The sequence below is a fragment of the Ambystoma mexicanum genome, chromosome 2q (genome assembly GCF_040938575.1).
Source record: "Ambystoma mexicanum isolate Mex_15411 chromosome 2q, UKY_AmexF1_1, whole genome shotgun sequence".
NCBI lineage: Eukaryota > Metazoa > Chordata > Amphibia > Caudata > Ambystomatidae > Ambystoma > Ambystoma mexicanum.
This window is the reverse complement of record NC_090924.1, coordinates 1,136,548,436-1,136,566,039: the sequence shown is the minus strand read 5'-3', so window position 1 is coordinate 1,136,566,039 and position 17,604 is coordinate 1,136,548,436. Positions and strand designations below refer to the sequence as shown.

Sequence of the window (17,604 nt, the reverse complement as noted above, 5' to 3'; positions counted from 1 at the left end):
CCAACATTTGAATTCTCTAACATGACTGAACCAGAGGTCATTGCACTCATAAAATCCATTAAGCCATCCAATTGCAAGGGAGATACTTGCCCTTCCCACATTATCAGAGACTGCCCACCTGCCTTGGCTCCCATCATTACGGCGTTCATCAACTCATCATTTCAATCGTCGCATGTACCGACGTGCCTAAAAGAAGCTTGGGTCAAACCTCTCCTAAAAAAAACGTCTCTCGACCCACCTATCCCAGGGAACTACCGTCCCATCACAACCGTCCCCTTTCTGTTAAAGATTCTGGTCAAAGCAGCCTACCTGCAGGTTCAAAAATGTATTGAAGACAACCACCTTTCTTGGGCTACGCCAGTCTGGCTTCCGCCCTCGACATGGTACCGAGACGGCACTACTTGTCCTAAAAAATCAAATAGATGACCTAAGAGACGCAGGCAAACCAGCTCTCCTCCTGCATCTAGACCTCTCGGCGGCCTTCGATTTGGTTGAGCATAAAACGCTATGCCACCATCTCACAGCCTCAGCCCACTTCTCAACCAAAGCGTGTGACTGGATCTCCTCGTTCCTTCAGGAGAGGGTAATGAAGGTCTTCTCAGATTCCGCTAATGCTGCACCCAGCCCCATCAAATGCAGAGTCCCACAAGGCTCCTGCATAGCCCCCACACTTTACAACCTCTTTACAAGACCTCTTTTCAGGATACTTGACTCCCTGGTGTTAGGAAATATTTCATATTATATGTAATTTTCCCTCCATGTGGCAACCCCCAAACTTTTTGCTGCTGTTTTACACCCTAATCTAGACTTTGCCAGAGAAGCGCAGCCTTCCACCGCACTCCTCTGGGCTATCGCTCAATTGTTATGGGGAAACTGACATGCCCTTGAGACAGTCAGTACTGGGAGACTTTGTTTCCCTTAGTCCTTTCCTCATGTTGCAGCTTTTGTGCAACATGAAACAAGAGTGCACTGTAACTTACTTTACCGCATTCTTGGGTCTCTAGTCATTCCAAAGGCCCTAGAACCTCTCGCTGGACTTATTATGAACTGTGCAAGTGTGTCACGGACAAGACTGGTGGCAGCTATCGTTTCTCGTGTGTTTTGAACCCTTTTTCGCCATGTTATCCGCGCACAAATGGCCAGGCCACTGGCTCCAAAATGGTCATGCCACGAGGTTATTTGTCCTGTCCTCTGACCGTCTTGCCCCTTCACCTTCCCCACGTCGTGCCGACCCGGGTCCATCCTTATTTGGTCATGCACTTTCCCGCGAAACCCAACGCTTTTGCGGGCTTCTGCATGCCTTGTGTGTGCCTCCAGGATGCGGGCTGGGATGTCTGTTCCCAATACACATCCTGGGTGCCAGAGAGTCTGGAGTGTCCTGAATGCCTGGGACCACCGTGGTCCGTGATAGGTCACGTATGGTGTGAGTGTTAGTGAGCAGATCTCCCATTGGGTCCTCTCCGTTTTAGCGCGAAGGGAACTTTGGATAAGAGGAGGCTGAAAACACCACTACCTTGTCGATCTCCTGAGTTCACACCAAACAAGGGATAAGGAGCCAAGTATCCTGCAACAAGAAACTGAGTCGAGGAACTGCTGGTGACCCACTGAAGGTTTGGCACCCTGAGCCGCTGTCGTCCTGCGAGACCCCTCTGCATCTGATCGTCCTAGAAGGTCTGCGAAGGCGCTTCGACCCATTGGAATAGTGGGATCAACTATTCCCGGCACCTTCATCAAACCCTGCAAGGAAGCCTCTTCGGAAGTGTCCCTGGGCCAACCAGTGGGCTGACCAGCTTACGCAGGACGCTTTGCTCTGTCACCACCGCCATTTCGGGGAAGCCCTCGAAACTTGGTCTACTGCTTGCTCTGCGTCCACGGCACCCTCACACCGAATTTCGTATACTTGGCATTCCCAGGTCTGAAGTGAGACAAGTGCGCCCGGAACAGAGTAAACGCGGTTGCCGTGTTGCCCTGCTGCGGCAACAACCTGTGCACGTCCGCTGCATTGGGGACACCCTCGACCCTGCATCCTGCTACACAAAATGTACACAGTGTCGAGACGTCCTGATCGCAGCTGAACCTGCCAGCAACGTGAACTGAACTGGAGAAGTCTGGGTCTGCCTGCGTCGGGGACCGGTGAGTAGTCCATACCCCAACCGGTGGCCCCTCGCACAGGAGCCCGTTTCTTTTCTACTGCTGTTGCAAAATAGCAACTCTATCCCGCACTCTCACCCTGCCTCTGCCCACAAGTGAAGGCCTTGCTTGAGTAGTGGGGACTTGTTCTGCATCGCTTCATTCACCTTCCTGAACTGCCTGAGACCCTTAAAGAGACCCTACTTTATCCATTGGCACCAGCGCGTGCAGGTACTTTTGAGCATAAGGCTCCTCTCTTTGTAGGGCTCGGACTTCCTCCTAGTTAGGTGTATTTCTGATGTCAAACTGGGTCTAATGATTACTTGCACTGTCTGTTTTCCTCCCCATCTAGGTGGTCTACATATTACGTGCTCATAACTCCTTAGACCCCTCGGTCTTGTATATATGTTGTATTGATTGTGATGTGTTGGTTTACTTTCGTATTATTGTCATTCTTTGCTATGGTCGATGTTACAAAAGCCTCGTAATAACTGTGTCTATATTTTTAATATAACACCTGTCTGGAGTAATTTGTAAGTGTCCTTGCTTTGTGGGCTCATTGAGGTCTTTCAGTCACCCTCAACCCTCTTGAGACTTAGTCTTGACCGCCGCTATTGCTACCCTGATTGGTCTGGCTTGTCCAGAGGTTACCCTGTTCCAAGAAACTAGGCTGGCCTTCTGAACCTCTGCCCCTCCAGGTCAGAGTTCAGAAATCAATCTTAACACCTGGGCATCTTGTATACAAATTATGCAGATGATACACAGGTTCTCATCCCCCTGTCAGGTGATTACACTACGGACCTGGACACACTCAACAGCATCTACGCCACCATTCAATCATGGATGGCTGAGAATTGGCTCTGTCTAAATAGTGATAAGACCGAACTCCTGCTTGTCGGCTCCCCATCAACATTGGGCAAACTTGATATAAAATACCAATCTTTCACCGTGGATAATGTTTCTCAAACGATCAAAACACTGGGTGTGTATCTCGAACCCAGCCTTACCATGGACAGACAGACCAATGCCATTGCCTCCTCCGCAGCATATCACTACAAACTCATCAATGCCATCAGGCCCTTCCTATCATGGCAAAACTGCATCTCAATAGCCAGAGCCATCATCGGTTCCAGACTGGACTATTGCAATGCCCTGTTCATTGGAACCTCCCAAAAAACTTGCCAAACTCCAGATTGCCCAAAATAATGCCTTAAGAGCTGCTACAGGCACCTCGCGCAAAGAACACATCTCGGGGATCAGGAGGCAGGTACATTGGCTTCCCATCAAGGAAAGGGTGGTTTTCAAAACTTTGGCCCTTACACATAAGTGTCTTCATGATCAGGCCCCTCCCTATCGGACACAGAGGATCACCAAACAAACAGTCGCCAGACCTTCGAGGGCAGCCTATGCTAACTGCATCACTTTGCACATGCGCAAAGTGCGTGCAGGAGGCACTAGCTTCCCCACTATGGCGGCAACCTTATGGAACAACCTCCCAGCTCAGATTAGATCAATCGACACACAGCCTTCCGCAAGGCCTTAAAAACCAAGCTCTTCATCTAATACTAGGTCTGCGATACTACTGTATCACCATGTATATGATGATATCTGTTTTGCCATCTGCTACCTAGACAAGAGTATGAGTAATCAATTGTAACGATCACTGTGTATCATCTGGAACCATGCAAATGTATCCATGTGAATGTATTTAAGCATACCTTCTGGGGCCGCTTATTGTAACCCGCAAGCAAGCCTTCTTAAAATTTCCTTATAGCGCCTCGTTGCCTGTGGGCTGTAGTGCGCTCTACAAATACTAAATAAATAAATACATTGTTGAGAGTAATTACAGGCCCATTACCGAGTGTACCTTTTGTGCTAAAAACTGTTGACGGAATAGTGTGCTGTCAATATCAAACTTTCGTGGGGCACAAGATATCCTTGCTTCTGGACAGTCTGGGTTTCGTATTAATCACGGAACTGAGACAACACTCCTGGATTTAAAATCGAACATTGGTGGAATAATTGAGAAGGTTAGTGCAGCACTGCTTCTACTTTTTGATCTTTCTGCTGCTTTTGATCTAGTCGATCACGTCTTGTTGGCGGATAGACTGATCAAGGTTGGAAAAATGCTGGTTTAAAACATTTCTTGGACCTAGAACTGCAAATGTGGTTAAAGGGAATGCCCAATCACAAAGAACGTTTCTCATTTGTGGTATTCCAAAAGGTTCTTGTTTGTCGCCATTACTCTTTAATGTATATTCTAGGCCTTTATGTGTCCTTCTTACTTCTCTGGGGGTTCAGTTCGCAAGTTATGCGGACGATACCCAGATTGTGATGGAGTTATCTGGATCTTAGTGTGATAAGCTAAAAAGAGTGAATTAAGTTGATAAGGCCATACAGGCTTGGATGGCTGTGAACTTGTTGGCTTTGAATAATACCAAAACAGAGTGGCCCATTCTTGGCACTCAACAAAAGTTTTAAAAAACGTGCAGCGGCTATTATTAATACGAAATTAGACTACTGCAATAGTTTGTTAGTAGGTACCTCTCGGGCAAATATAAGAAAACTGCAGGTGACTCAGAATGGAGCAGTGCGGGCAGTCGGTGGATTGGGTCGTCGATCCCAGGTGTCTGAGGCCCGTAGCAAATTGCATTGGCTTCAGGTCGATCAGAGAATTCTGTTTAAGGGCTCTGTTATGGTGTTCAAGTGACTCATAAATGAAGCTCCTGTTTATCTCTCTCCAAGAGTTAAAAAAACAAAAATTAGGCAGACTTTATGCTCTAATAACAGTGTCGCACTTCACCAACCCAGAGTTCTTTTTAAAAAGATTGGTGGCGGAGGGTTTAATGCATGGGCCCCCACCCTCTGGAATACTCTCCCCTTGGACTTTAGGGGCTGTGTATAGACCACTCGATTTAAGAAAACGCTAAAAGCATTTCTCTTTCACAGAGGGATAGGCTAAACTTATATTGTTACTGCTTTACTTCCTGCTGACCCTTTCTTCCTTTGTTTTTTGTTGTCTGGCTTGTGTGTGCCCTGAGGCCTTTGGGCGAGTGGCTATAGAAGAAATAGATAGATAGATAGATAGATAGATAGATAGATAGATAGATAGATAGATAGAGACAAAACTGAGTAGTGAAGAACCTGGTGTACCCTACTTGGCGAGAGAGTGGGCCAAGAAGAGGCGTACTGTGAATGGAGTCTGGGACCCACAACAAGTGCGAAGATTAATTGCAGCACAGCTTGGAGAAAGAGCCAGGCTATTGTAAGGGAGGAAGGGTCCATATGCACCCCCTGTACATTCCGCATGAAATAAGTCAATTTGCTCATCCCATTGTGGGGAGACATCCCCCTTCTCTTTCCCTGACGAAAATGGATAGAAGCCATGGGACGATACACTAAGAATCCATTGTGTGCCACATCAGGCTCCATTTTTGTACTAGGCTGCACAATGATCTCTAAAAGGCCTCCTCTCCCCTCACCCAGTGCCACACACAGCCAGCTCCAACAGCCCCCACCACTTCCTCCCCTGTCTGCGTGGCACCAACCCTGTTCTCATGGAAGCCCAGGCGTGAATTGTTAAAAACTGAAAACTGTATTCTTTCTCTTCCTCTGAGCTCACTGCCCTGTGTGTGACTGGGGCGAATCTTGAATTGTGTATTCATCCGTCTCCACACACCTGCTTCTCCCCATCCGATCCCCACCTTTAGGAATTCTTGCCTGCACAACCTTTTGCCCCTCTATTCTCCTTTCATGTAGCAGTGGTGAGACCCTTCCCCCCTGGCCACCCTAGATTGACCCCTATAACTAATCTCGTGTGATCATATATTCTCCATGGGTTAACACCTATCAATCCATTTGTTTGAACTATGGGGCACCACGGCGAATAAATCTCAGATCGAAACCCTCAGATAAGCCACCTGGCAAAAAGGACCACCGTACCCATGCCCCACAAAGGACCAATTTAAGAATGTGCATAGGTTTGCTCACGATTTATAGGCGACCCTGCATTCTGGTATAAGTTTTCTGTTTTACATTATTCTTAGCATGTCAAAGATTACTGTGTAGTTTACATTAGTTAGGACAATCGCACCTTGTGGACCCAGCCTGACCTTCACCCCTCCCAGATGAGCTCAGCTGACCCACGTGCCGCGAGAAGCAACAGCTCTGCATCAAGCTGCACTATCCCAGTGTGACATATACTGCAACACTGTAATACACCAATGGGCTCGCTCTATGAATCCCCTATACTGTTTGTCACCGATGACGAGATTTGTGTATAAAGATATGTTGTTTCTGTATTATTGGCAGAGCGCTCTCAGAGCAGTAGAGTCATCTGCGTGCATCATTTACCTTGTAAAACTTTACTCAAATTGCAATCTTTCTCCTAGTCTCATTCCCTACTGGGGTCTGTCCATTTATTCTGAGTTTGGGATTTGTATTTTGGGGAATGACCACCATCACTTGGTGACCCTGACAAAGTAATTGCTCCGAGAAGACCTCTGTGCCTTGCGTGGAGTTCCGTGGCACTCCCATCAAGACCACCGCCACCTACGGCCGACCGGTATTAAAAACGTGTATGCTCCTGAGCAGGTTCTACGGGTCCCAGCTTTGCAAATACCCAACTGCTCGCCGGAGCGGGCAACAGCTTGTTTGGGGGCGGCACCCCGATTGTGGCTATACCGCTAACTAAGGCTCTCGGATAACCACGAACACATGAGTATTGATTGCAAGGAGAATTAAAGGAGGTAAAATTAACGGGAAAATGGTCAGATTAATGGGGAAGTGGGACCTCTGATAGAGTGGAGACAAATGGTAGCTGCATTGTCGGGAACCTCCCATGCTGATTCCAGTGAAGACGACACACCGAGAGTGGCGGAGGGGTGTAACCCCTAGAGACAGGAGGCTCTGAGAACTATGGGAGAAGCTTGAGTTAAAGTGGTTGAGGGGGGAAAACAGTAATAAGCGAAGTGTAAACGTATGATAAGAATTTTGAAAACAAAAATGTCGAGTGTGATGGTTATGTTTTGTTTCTTTTTTTGTTTGTTGTAAAAACCAATAAAAAATATATTTTTTTAAAAAATGGTCAGATTAAAACAGCAGGGGAACGGACTGAGGGTAGGGTTAGGTGTGAGTAAGAGTGAGCGACTGTTGACGAAAGTGCTTTTCTTCCTTATATGTTAGGCACGTAAAGTCGTCAGGAGCCAAAGTAAGAAAAAAGCAGAGCCAATCAAACAACCTTTGACGTTATCTGAATAAAACATTGCACTTGAGTGCTGAATCCACTGCTCAAAAGGTAAACTGATGTAGTAGAAGTTCGAATGACAGTAAAGTGGTAGATTTTAATTAAGCAATACATAATAAGAACTATAATAAGAACTATGGCTTTCAAAGTTGAAAATAGTGATTCCATTTATTTACTATTCTTCCTTAGAATAAGCGTCTGACCTATCCACGATTCGGAAAAAATAATCCCAACACGGGAAGTATCTAATTCGACATAATTCATCGAGTCAAACAGATAAATCAGCAAACGTACTTTCTAAAAGCCAACCTTCATAGAATAAATGTTGCGGTACATGGAGGTTTAATACTTAGAAAAACTCAGATATATGCTGTTTTTTCAGCAAACAGGCAAAGAAACATTGTAGAAGTGGACGACTAAACATCAGGAACTGACCTGTGCCCGCTATGACGCCAATATTCTGTGAAACAGAAAAAAACTCTGCATATAAAGGTAATGGCGGTAATGACAATTAAACCTCTATTTGAACGAATACATAGAATACAGACAGATTTCTAAAATCGATTATGAGCTATTACCAAATAATATAACTAAAAATGGGTCACAATAAGCACCATGGATTATTACACTGCCATGTTCCTATGTTGAAGATTCAATCAGTGAATAACTATAATGAGAAAGGAACATCTCTGATCATTTAATGGTGAACAAACACCTCAGAAATAAACTGAGGTCACAATAAAAATTAAAGGCTATCGAACATGCGTGTAATTGTGTGCACCGCTTGCCGTGAATACGTGGCAAGCAGCAGCGCTCAAATTAAAAGTAAAGGCTGCCTGGCATGTGAGCATGCCAGGCAGAGTTTAATCACTTTGCATGGCGGAGTGCAAAAGTGGGGGCAGAATGCAGCATACACACATGTACTCCGCTTTTTGCCCTTCACATTTTCTCTCCGCCGGGCAAATGATGAAAATTTGGCGGCGACCTACGTGTATGTCAACTCGTGACGGCTTGCCGCCATCAAATTACGATTTTGTGGAACATTAGCTCCAAAGAGTTCAATTATCTCCTGATAATTGTTAGCCGCACTGATTCGACTTTTCATGCCCTCTCCACAGTACTAGACTTGGGGCTTCACTTTCCAGTAGCGCAATACCCTAGTGTTTCATCGCCCGTGGTATTCTCAGCATGCTTTGGGCAGCTGCACCAGACTGCTCAAGTCCCCACCCCCTCCACATTAACTGTAATAGGGCACATGCTTTCGAGTCAAGGTCTGTCAAGTGCACGTCTTGCCAGTGCTGCAGAGCGCAGGTCAGGCGGTCACTTTAGCTGCTATTATGGTGGCTTTTCCTCATCCAGACTGCACAGATCAGTGCGTTCCGCTCACATTACTAGGTCAGAGGAGTGTGAGTGGGTGTTGTGCTGCTTCTCCTGCATTGCGCAATGAAGCAGGTCTAGATCCTGCCCTGCAACTCACAGTGCTGAGGCACCATTTCCAAGATCTGTCCAGACAGTGATTTAAGCAGGGTGGGAAATCGAGGATGGGCTGTAACGATGGTGTGTTTTTGGATAAGGGGAGTGGCTTCAAGTGTGTATTTTGCTGTCAGTGCAAGGTGTAGAACCTCAACATTTACAAAAAAATGTAACTCATCACCAATGCGCACACCATAACAATTAACTGACAAACTAAAATAAGTGTGATGCTATGTTGAAAGTTTGAAAACAAATGAGTTAGTGCCCAAAGCAAGTAGGCCAATTCACCAAAATGCTTGGGGTAGCGGAAATGACTTCATGCACCCGATGACATCACTTTGACACTGATGAAATAACTTCACATGACATTTAACCCTGAAGTCATCACTTGAAGTGACAGACTGGTGTAAAAAAGGTAAATAAGCTTTGTGACGAATCCCAGGGTATCATCACTGTTTCCACGGGGAGGGGGGGGGGCCTTTCCACGAGGCCAGGGTGGTGAGGCCACTAGGGTGGATCTCGTGAGGAGGGAAAGCCTTCATGGGATTGGTGGCAATGGCCCTGGGAGAATGCAGTATTCACTCAACCCTTTGGTGTCCCCACCTTCCTTAACCCCCACTCAAGTCCCTCTGGTCCCCCACACCACTATTTGTTATGGTTTAGCAGAGGACATCTTTATTTTTATTTTTTTTATTGTGATATAGCCAAAAAGAAAATCTTGACTTTTTACACAAAATAACAAGACAATTTAACAAGATAAAACAATTAATCAGTTCAAAACTAAAACGGACATAAAATGCATCAGATCATATAGGAGAAAGAAAAACAAATAATACAAGGCAAAAGAGCAAAATCAAGTCTAGAAAAAACCATATATAATGTTTACAATTTATAACTGTCTTTGTCAATAAGATTTAAAACTTTCAAGATCTTAATCATTACCACTGTCTAAAACAATTTCCTGATGCCAATCTTTCCGTCAACATTGTGGATGAACCTTTCCAATCTAAGAAGTCTCAAGTCCCTAGTCCCAGGGCAAACAGATAAATGCTTCAATGTGTTTTTTGTACCCAACTCACAATTCTGACAGATGTCACCAGGATACGCTTTCCTATCTCTAGTATGTAAAACTTCCAGAGTCTGTAAATTGTTCAATCTGAATCTTAGGAAATCCACCCTAACTTTTGGGTCGGGTGATTTTCTCAAGTAAGTGGGCAAGGATGATCTAGGTTTATCACATAGTGAAAACGAGCAAGATAGTTTAGCTGCTCTCATCTTATCAATCGTTCTAATCCAACCCCATGTTTTAATTTTTTTTTTTTTTTATTTTTTTTTCTTTTCATTTAGTTTATACAAACTTTTGAAAAACTTTTATCTTTTAGTGTAAGATCAACATTCCATCATAGTCCTTAACTATTTTTTGTAGAAAACCTCTTGTTGGACTTCTTCTCTTTACTTTTTCTATCCATAATTCGTCTACTTTTGCATCCATAGATATTCTGTCTTTTTCCAGTCTTTTCGGATAGGTTGGTCTCTTTAGGCAACCACCGGGTTCATTTTTAGGTGTTTCTGCAGAATCTCTAAGAATCGCATTACTGAGATCAACAGTGGCTTGCTTTCGGTCAAGTGTAGTTGTCTCCACCATTCTTCTTCAGATAGCGTCTGGTACTTTTCCCTCATCTTACCCAAGCAACTGACACGCTGGTTATTTAGTTCTGTACAGCTTATGATGAGGTGTTTTAAATTTTCATCTTTCTCTCCACAGAATCGACATCACATGCCTAATTCCTAGGATTTCTTTGGTCTCTAGGATGTTTAAACGAAACATCAAATAATACTTTCTTAGATATTTGCACAGAGCTAGTGCCAGATATTTCTGAAGCGTGTTTCGTTTCTTTGCTTCTTTTGGTTGATTTGTCATCGCCTTTTGGCGATCTCTTCTTTCCCCAATTGTAATCCAATCAAGATCTAGCAATTTTCTTTTTACAAAGTCTGGGTTATTCCATAACATTGACTCGTCCGTCCCTAACTGTTTGAGAATTTCCCCACATTGCTGTTTCCAGTCTCTTAGTGCTGAAGTTTTTCTGCCTGTTTTGTTTCCCAATAGGATTTGGAACGGTGGTAGGTTTGCTTCGTCATGCATTTTCCTAAAAAGCAATAGCTTATTCCAAGCAATCCTTGCGTTCAATGTGGACATGCCTACTTCATATAGAACACACGCAGTCGGTGTGCTTTGTGGTATTTGAAGAACTTTTTTCCAGAAAAAACCTTCACACCTAGACCATATCTTGTGGTTACAGCCAAACATGTTCTCTGCCCCATAAATCAGAATCGGTGTAATTTTATTTTGGTAGAATTTTCTCACTGGCTCACATGTGAATTTTCCGAATTTCTTCTGCATTACAATCCCTTGAGAGGTTAGTTGTTTGCAGCTATTTAGAATTTTCTTTACCATTGGTTCGTCATTTAAGCTTGAGTTGATAATTGTGCCCAAATATTTTGTGAAGTGCACTTTCTCTAGCTTCTTTGTTCCCACGAACCAACTCGATCTGTACTTGTCAGATTTTCTTCCTCTTTTGTTCTCTAGGACTAGGATTTCCGACTTGGCTGCATTTATCTCCAGCCCGATTTTTTCCGAATAGATCTTTAATGCAGACAATTTTCTCTGTAGGCCGACTGGTGTTAGGTCTAAAATTACCATATCATCTGCGTATAAGATGTGATGTAATTGGCTTCCATTGATGGTTGGTGGAAATGAAATCACGCTTGACAGTGCATTCCCTACTTCCGAGATGTAGAAGTTAAACAGGGTAGCCCCTAATGGGCACCCCTGTTTCACTCCTCTTTCTGTACGAATTGGCTTTGACAGATTTCCTTCTTTGTCTAGCCTTATTTGAATGTAGGTGTCAGAGTAAAGTTCTTTGATGGCTGCTATCAGACTCTCATCGCAGCCTCTCTTCTTTAAATTACACCACAGGATTTCTCTATTCACTCCATCAAACGCGTTTGCCATGTCGATAAATGCCAAATAGATTTTCTGTCCCGATCGAATGGCATCTATTTTTAGTAGGTTTAATATTAGCAAGTTTGTGCTGCAGCCCACTCCCTTTACAAACCCAGACTGTCTGTCATCATAGATTTTTCCATGATTTATCCACAGTGTGAGTTGTTTAAGGAGCTGAGTTGCAAACACTTTGCCTATGACATCGAGAAGGGCGATGGGGCGGTAATTTGCTGGCTCCGACCGTAAGCCCTTCTTGAATATCGGAACAATGATTCCTAGTTTCCAGGTCGTAGGGATCCTTCCTTCTTTTATTATTGCTTTGAACAGGATCTCACAGAAATCCGACCATTCATCGATGTTTTCTTTTAAGTCGGCGTTCGAGAGGCCATCCGGTCCGGCAGCTCTAGATGTACTGCTATTTGCAATTGAGATTCGGATGTCCTCTCTGTCCATTTGTAAGTTCCAGGGAGTTTTTACGTGGATCTCCTCTGTACTTGTACATTCCCTTCTTTTAAACAGGTTTTTGTAATGACACTCCCAGTCTGTTTCCGTTACCATATTTGTTATAATGGCTTTTTCTGAGTTAGATGATTCATTTATTAAGGTCCAAAAACCCCTGGAATTTCTCTGGTTCAGCGCTTTCAATATTGTCTCTGCGTCGTTTTTCTCCATCTTAGCTCTATGTAGCTTGTGCCAGTTGTTGTACTGGTTTCTCACTTTTTTGGACTGGGTTTGATTTTCTACTCCTTTGGTGGCATTAATCGATCTTAATGCTTTCCTCAGTTCCCTCTTTTTTTTCGCCACTTCCGGGTCGTACTTATGTTTATTGAAATTTTGGTTCTTTAGAACCTTCGTTTTTTTGGATTTATAAATTTCTAGTAAGTGCTGGTATTCCGTTGACTCGGACAAGCCTTGCTCCTGGGATTTTTGCATATGTTCAGATATCTCCTTAATATTCAATTTGTTTATCCTTAGTCTGTTACGTCCAGGTTCCACTGAGATGTCACATCTCCATTGATCCTTTTTCTCTGCTTTTCTCCATTTCCATTCCATTGATGTGATATTATGATCGCTTTGGATGTTTTTGGTGACTGTAAAGGAGACTATTTCATGTAATATATTCTCCGAGACAAAGATGTAATCTAAAATAGATTGCTGAGTACCTCTTTCCCAGGTCGGGGTTGCTGGAATGTCCCCTCTTGTCGCTCCGTTAAGCATTGATAGATTTCTATTTGTCATCTCTTCTAACCAACAGTCATTTTTAAATCTCATCCCATCGATCTTTGTTGTTTTTTGTTGGTTTAACTCAATGAATTTCCTGTTGAAATCTCCACATAGGATAATTATTGCCTTTGAATCTTCTATTTTAATTGTATCTATGGCCTCAATGATATCATCTTCTAGCTTTTGGAAAAACTTTGATGTTGTATTCCAATATATGTTTAATATATATAATCGATTCGTCAGTTTCTCTGTGAGTTCTGATTGTTCTACACACACCTCCTGAAGGAAAGGTGACAGGTTGCGGGCGGATTTTATTCTTAGTCCACATGTTCTTTTAATTAAAGTCAATTGTCCTGTCATAGGCCTTCCTTTTTTTTGTTTTATTGCTGGATTTATTGCTACTTCGTAGCCGTCCACACATGGTAGTTTGGATATCCATGTCTCTTGCAAGCATATCAAGTCTGCCTTTTGTATTGTTTCCGTTGGAGATCCTAGGAGGTGTGAGAATCCTCTGGTGTTCCACGAGGCTAGTGTCAGTGTCCCTATCGTGTCATATCGTTAGCTCTCCTTTATTGGGTTCAATGATTTTGCCAACCAAGACCACTTTTTTCTTTCATCTTCATCAGCATTTACTTCCATAGATTTATCGTTCCCTATATCTAACTTTCCGCGATTATCCACTGTTATTTTGATTTTCTTCGTCTTTATGTCATCGGGAAGACCTGCTACTTCAGTCTCTATTTCTGTGTCTTTGAGCATGACATTAGGCGCGTGTTCCCTTATTGCGTTTTTTTCTATTCTTTCAAATGTCACTAGCTCTTTCTCGTTTGTTCTTTGTGCTTTGGGTTCTTTTGTTTTTACGTCATCATTTCCCTTTAAGGTGTTGTCTACTTCATATACTTGGTATCCTGCTTCCAGGAGTTGTCTCTCACTCATCATGATCAGTTCAGCATCTTTTTTGTCGTTGATATATAAAAGTACAGACTTCTGTTTCATCTCAGCCATGATTTCCACCCGATCAATCCGAGCGCTCTTTATTACCTTTAGTACAGGAATCTTTTGGAACATTTGTAAAATGGTGTACCGATTTAGTGGGGTCCCACCTTGTCTTCCGTCAATTTTCTCGACCAGTAATCGATACTGGTGATTTTTCAGTATTGTTTTGTTTCCGACAGGCACGGTAGAGTTTCTTGACTTAATGGACTCATCTACATTCCCTCTAGGTTCTTCGATTTTTCTTGTGGATTTCTCGTTCAAAATCTCAGTGCTGATTATATTGTTTTTCCGCTCATCTAATGTGGTATTTTTTGTGGCTTTCATAATCTTGGGTATGTTTCCCTGTTTTAGCATACTCTTCAGTCTTTTCTCTTCTAAGGTAAAGAAGATTTGTGGCTCTTGCATCTTTTTACTACTTTTCTTTGTTGTAAGTTGAGATTTTGTAGGAGTTTCTGGCCACAAAATCACTCTTTTGTTTGCCGATCTATCATCTTTCTCTTTCTCGTACCCTTTGATGGACGATTTCTGCGGGCTTGCCTCTAGCTCACGATTATCTCGCCTAGGATTGTTTCCATTTTCGATTATTTTTATTGACTCCTCATTGTCATTGTTTTCGTCAGCTTCAGGCACACTGTAAGTTGACATGTTCAGCAATTCTTCCTCATCACCATCTGGGTCTTCCATGTCTAGCTCAATAGTTCTTTCAATCAGGGTTATATTGTTTTCAGTCAGATTTGCCGGCTGTGTTTTTTCCTCCACGATTTGGATCTCCTCATCTATTTGTTTTTTCTTTTCTCCCTTCAGCGTTGCTACTTCTGAATTATTTACAGTTATGTTCAATGCTTTGATGTTTCTGAAGAAATTGGCTGAGCTACGAGTTTTCTTGTTTTTTTTTGCTTGTTGATTCTTCGATTTTTTGTTACAATTATTTGAGTTTGGTTTGATTGTTTTTGAGTTCTTCTCATTACTCGCTCCTGAGCTGGTTTTCGGGTTTTCAAATATATCATACCATTCCCTCTCATTTTTTTTTCTGTGTTTGATTATAGGCATACTTTCTAAATTATTTGAGTTTGTATCAATGGATTTTGACGTGTTGGGTGGATTGGTTGGTAGGAGAACTTGCTCTTTATCTGGTTCTTTTTCGATTTGCTGTTTACTTTCCTCAACCGATTTTTCTATAGATGTCGTGCAATCGGTCGAAGAGTAAGTAGTTGTTTTTTGAGCGATCTCCACACTCTTCCTCTCCGTCCTTCCACAATCACTGACATCATGGCTAATTATGAGTTCCTTGTCATAGCAGCAGTTCTGTTTAGATACTCTTACCTCTGTTTCTTTCTTCTTTTTTTCGAATGCGTGCTCAGTTGTACCGAATTTCTCAGGTAGCTCACATGTTTCTAGGTTAATCACTGAAGTCTGGCTCGTTTGTACTGTTTTTGCTACCTGTGTTATATTTGAATCTCTCCTTCTTTCTCGTTCATTTTGAAGGAGCGTAAGGGCTTGCCTTGTCACTTCTGCTAGAAGTTTCTTATCTTCAGAATTGTTTCTTAGGGATTCCTTTAAAGCCATTAGCGAGATATCATTCCCTCGTTTGGCTACCACAATCTCGGAGGTCATTTCTTTAAGGTCTGTCTCTAGTTTGATCATTTTGGAGTTTAGTAGCGCAATCAAAGTTGTTTGGTCTCTGTAGTTCTCATTTAAGTTTTCATAAAGTTTCATCAGGGGGGCGACAGCTATTGTTGCGGCCGACATCAGAATTGGGCTTAACTTCGATATTATTTTTTCGTCGCAGGTTGGTGTTTCGTCTATATTACTTATTCCTGTCTGGGGTATCTCTGTGGATCTCCTCCAGTTTTCATTTCTCGAAGTTGCTGTATCATCTTCATCTTCCGAGTCCACAGATGTATTTCTTCTCTTGTTTTCTTCTTCTCTCTGACTTTTGAGTTTTTTCCTCACACTGCAGTCATCATTTTCGGGACTTTCTCTTCTTCGACATCTCTTTTGGGACACTATAATCTCTTCATTTCTGGATTCGAATGCTGGTGAGTTTGTTTCTAGAGTCATTACTTCGTGTATACTCCTATGCTTAGGATAGTATAACTCCGCTGATGGTGGTTTTTCCATGTTAATGTTTATTTGAGATGACTTTCTCGTTTGCAGCAATTTTGCATTCATTTTTGCTAGATCTTTTATTACTTGATCCACAATCCCCACTGAATTTCTTCTACCTCCTAAATTTGGATTATCTTGTGGTATGGTTATTGGCAATGTAGAGCTTTCAATCCATTCATTTGACGATAACTGCAGCTCTCTAGTGCTCTCTGGTTTCTCTGGCGTTGTGAGGTGTTCTTTTGCGTCTTGTTTGGCGTGGAGATCCCTTGTATCTTGTCGTAATTTGATCAAATGCTCATCTCCTTTACTCATGGTTACTGTTGTTTCTATTTTCTCTGACTCTGGATTGTGCATCTCGGCTACCTTTGTCCAAGCCAGTAGTTTTAGCGATGAGCTCGATTTTAAGTGCTCTACCCTGGCTGCCGTTCTTTGTGTCGTCATTATACTTATGCCATTTTCCTGAGTGTTATGGGTTGGGTCTCGTGTTAGATCCTCAGGATTGTGTTCGAAATGAGGGATATTAAGAGATGGTCGATCACTCAGAGTACGGTGTATCATTGCAGTACAGACTTCAACATTCTTTATTCCTGATTGAGTGACCTCAGATTCGCTGTTTCTTCCCTGTGTCTCGATCACCTGCGTCTCTTTTTCCATTTCCGTAATTACTTTGGGTTTTTTCCCCTGCGATGTAGGTGAGCCAGTGTTTTTTGACCCTTGCCTCTCCCTGTAATTCTCTGATTGCATTTTCTTTTCGTTTTCAGGCTCGTCTTTGGTTTCCCTCTCGGTGGTTTCGTCTCGTTCTAAGTCTTCGATACTTTTGGAGTCGCTTTCTAAATTGAAAGTATCCATCGAGTCATTCGTTCCTTTCCTTCTCGGCCACGCCATGTCCATGTGTTCGTGTGTATTGGTAGGCCTGGGAGTCTCGGAGCTAGAGTACTGCTGCTGTCTGATATTGTCATTGATGGTTGTAGTTCTGGGGCCGTTGACTTGGGGAGTGACGCTCTTACTAACCATTGTCGCAGTTACTTGGACGTTAGAAGAGGCAGGGGACTGATTAGGAACTCTCTCCATGTCAGTGGAGTTTCCAATGGTCGTGGGCATATTGTACAACCCTCGCTTAGCTTGAGCTCGTGTGTTGGCTTTATTCGTCATCCCCCTCGTAGCTGCTTTTGTTCTAGGTCGGGATCAAAGAGGGAATGCCTCCACAGTCTCCCGTTCTCTTGTCTCTAGACGCGCCGGCAGCGCCTAACAGCCGCACAACAGCCAACGCCCTCCACCCCTGCCGGGCTCAACGCCGCGAGGGTGAGCGCGGGTGCGTTTTCAATCTGTATCCTGTCACGTGATGGATCACGTGATCTCCAGCAAGCTCCGCCCCTCCAGGGAACGAAGCAGGGACGAAACGGTAGTCAGCAAGAGTCCCAGC

At 43.3% G+C, this 17,604-nt stretch overlaps 1 protein-coding gene across 1 annotated transcript; it reads right to left on the bottom strand.

Annotated features, from left to right (window-relative positions):
- Positions 1-13,634: 13,634 nt before the first annotated feature.
- On the bottom strand, positions 13,635-17,333 carry LOC138568838 (uncharacterized). The gene has a single exon (XM_069646609.1). The coding sequence runs from the start codon at positions 17,331-17,333 to the stop codon at positions 13,635-13,637; it is 3,699 nt and encodes a 1,232-aa protein (XP_069502710.1).
- Between the last annotated feature and the right edge of the window lie 271 nt (positions 17,334-17,604).

Coding starts and splice junctions, on each gene's coding strand:
- LOC138568838 (XM_069646609.1), bottom strand. CDS start 17,333: ATGACGAATAAAGCCAACACACGAGCTCAAGCTAAGCGAGGGTTGTAC.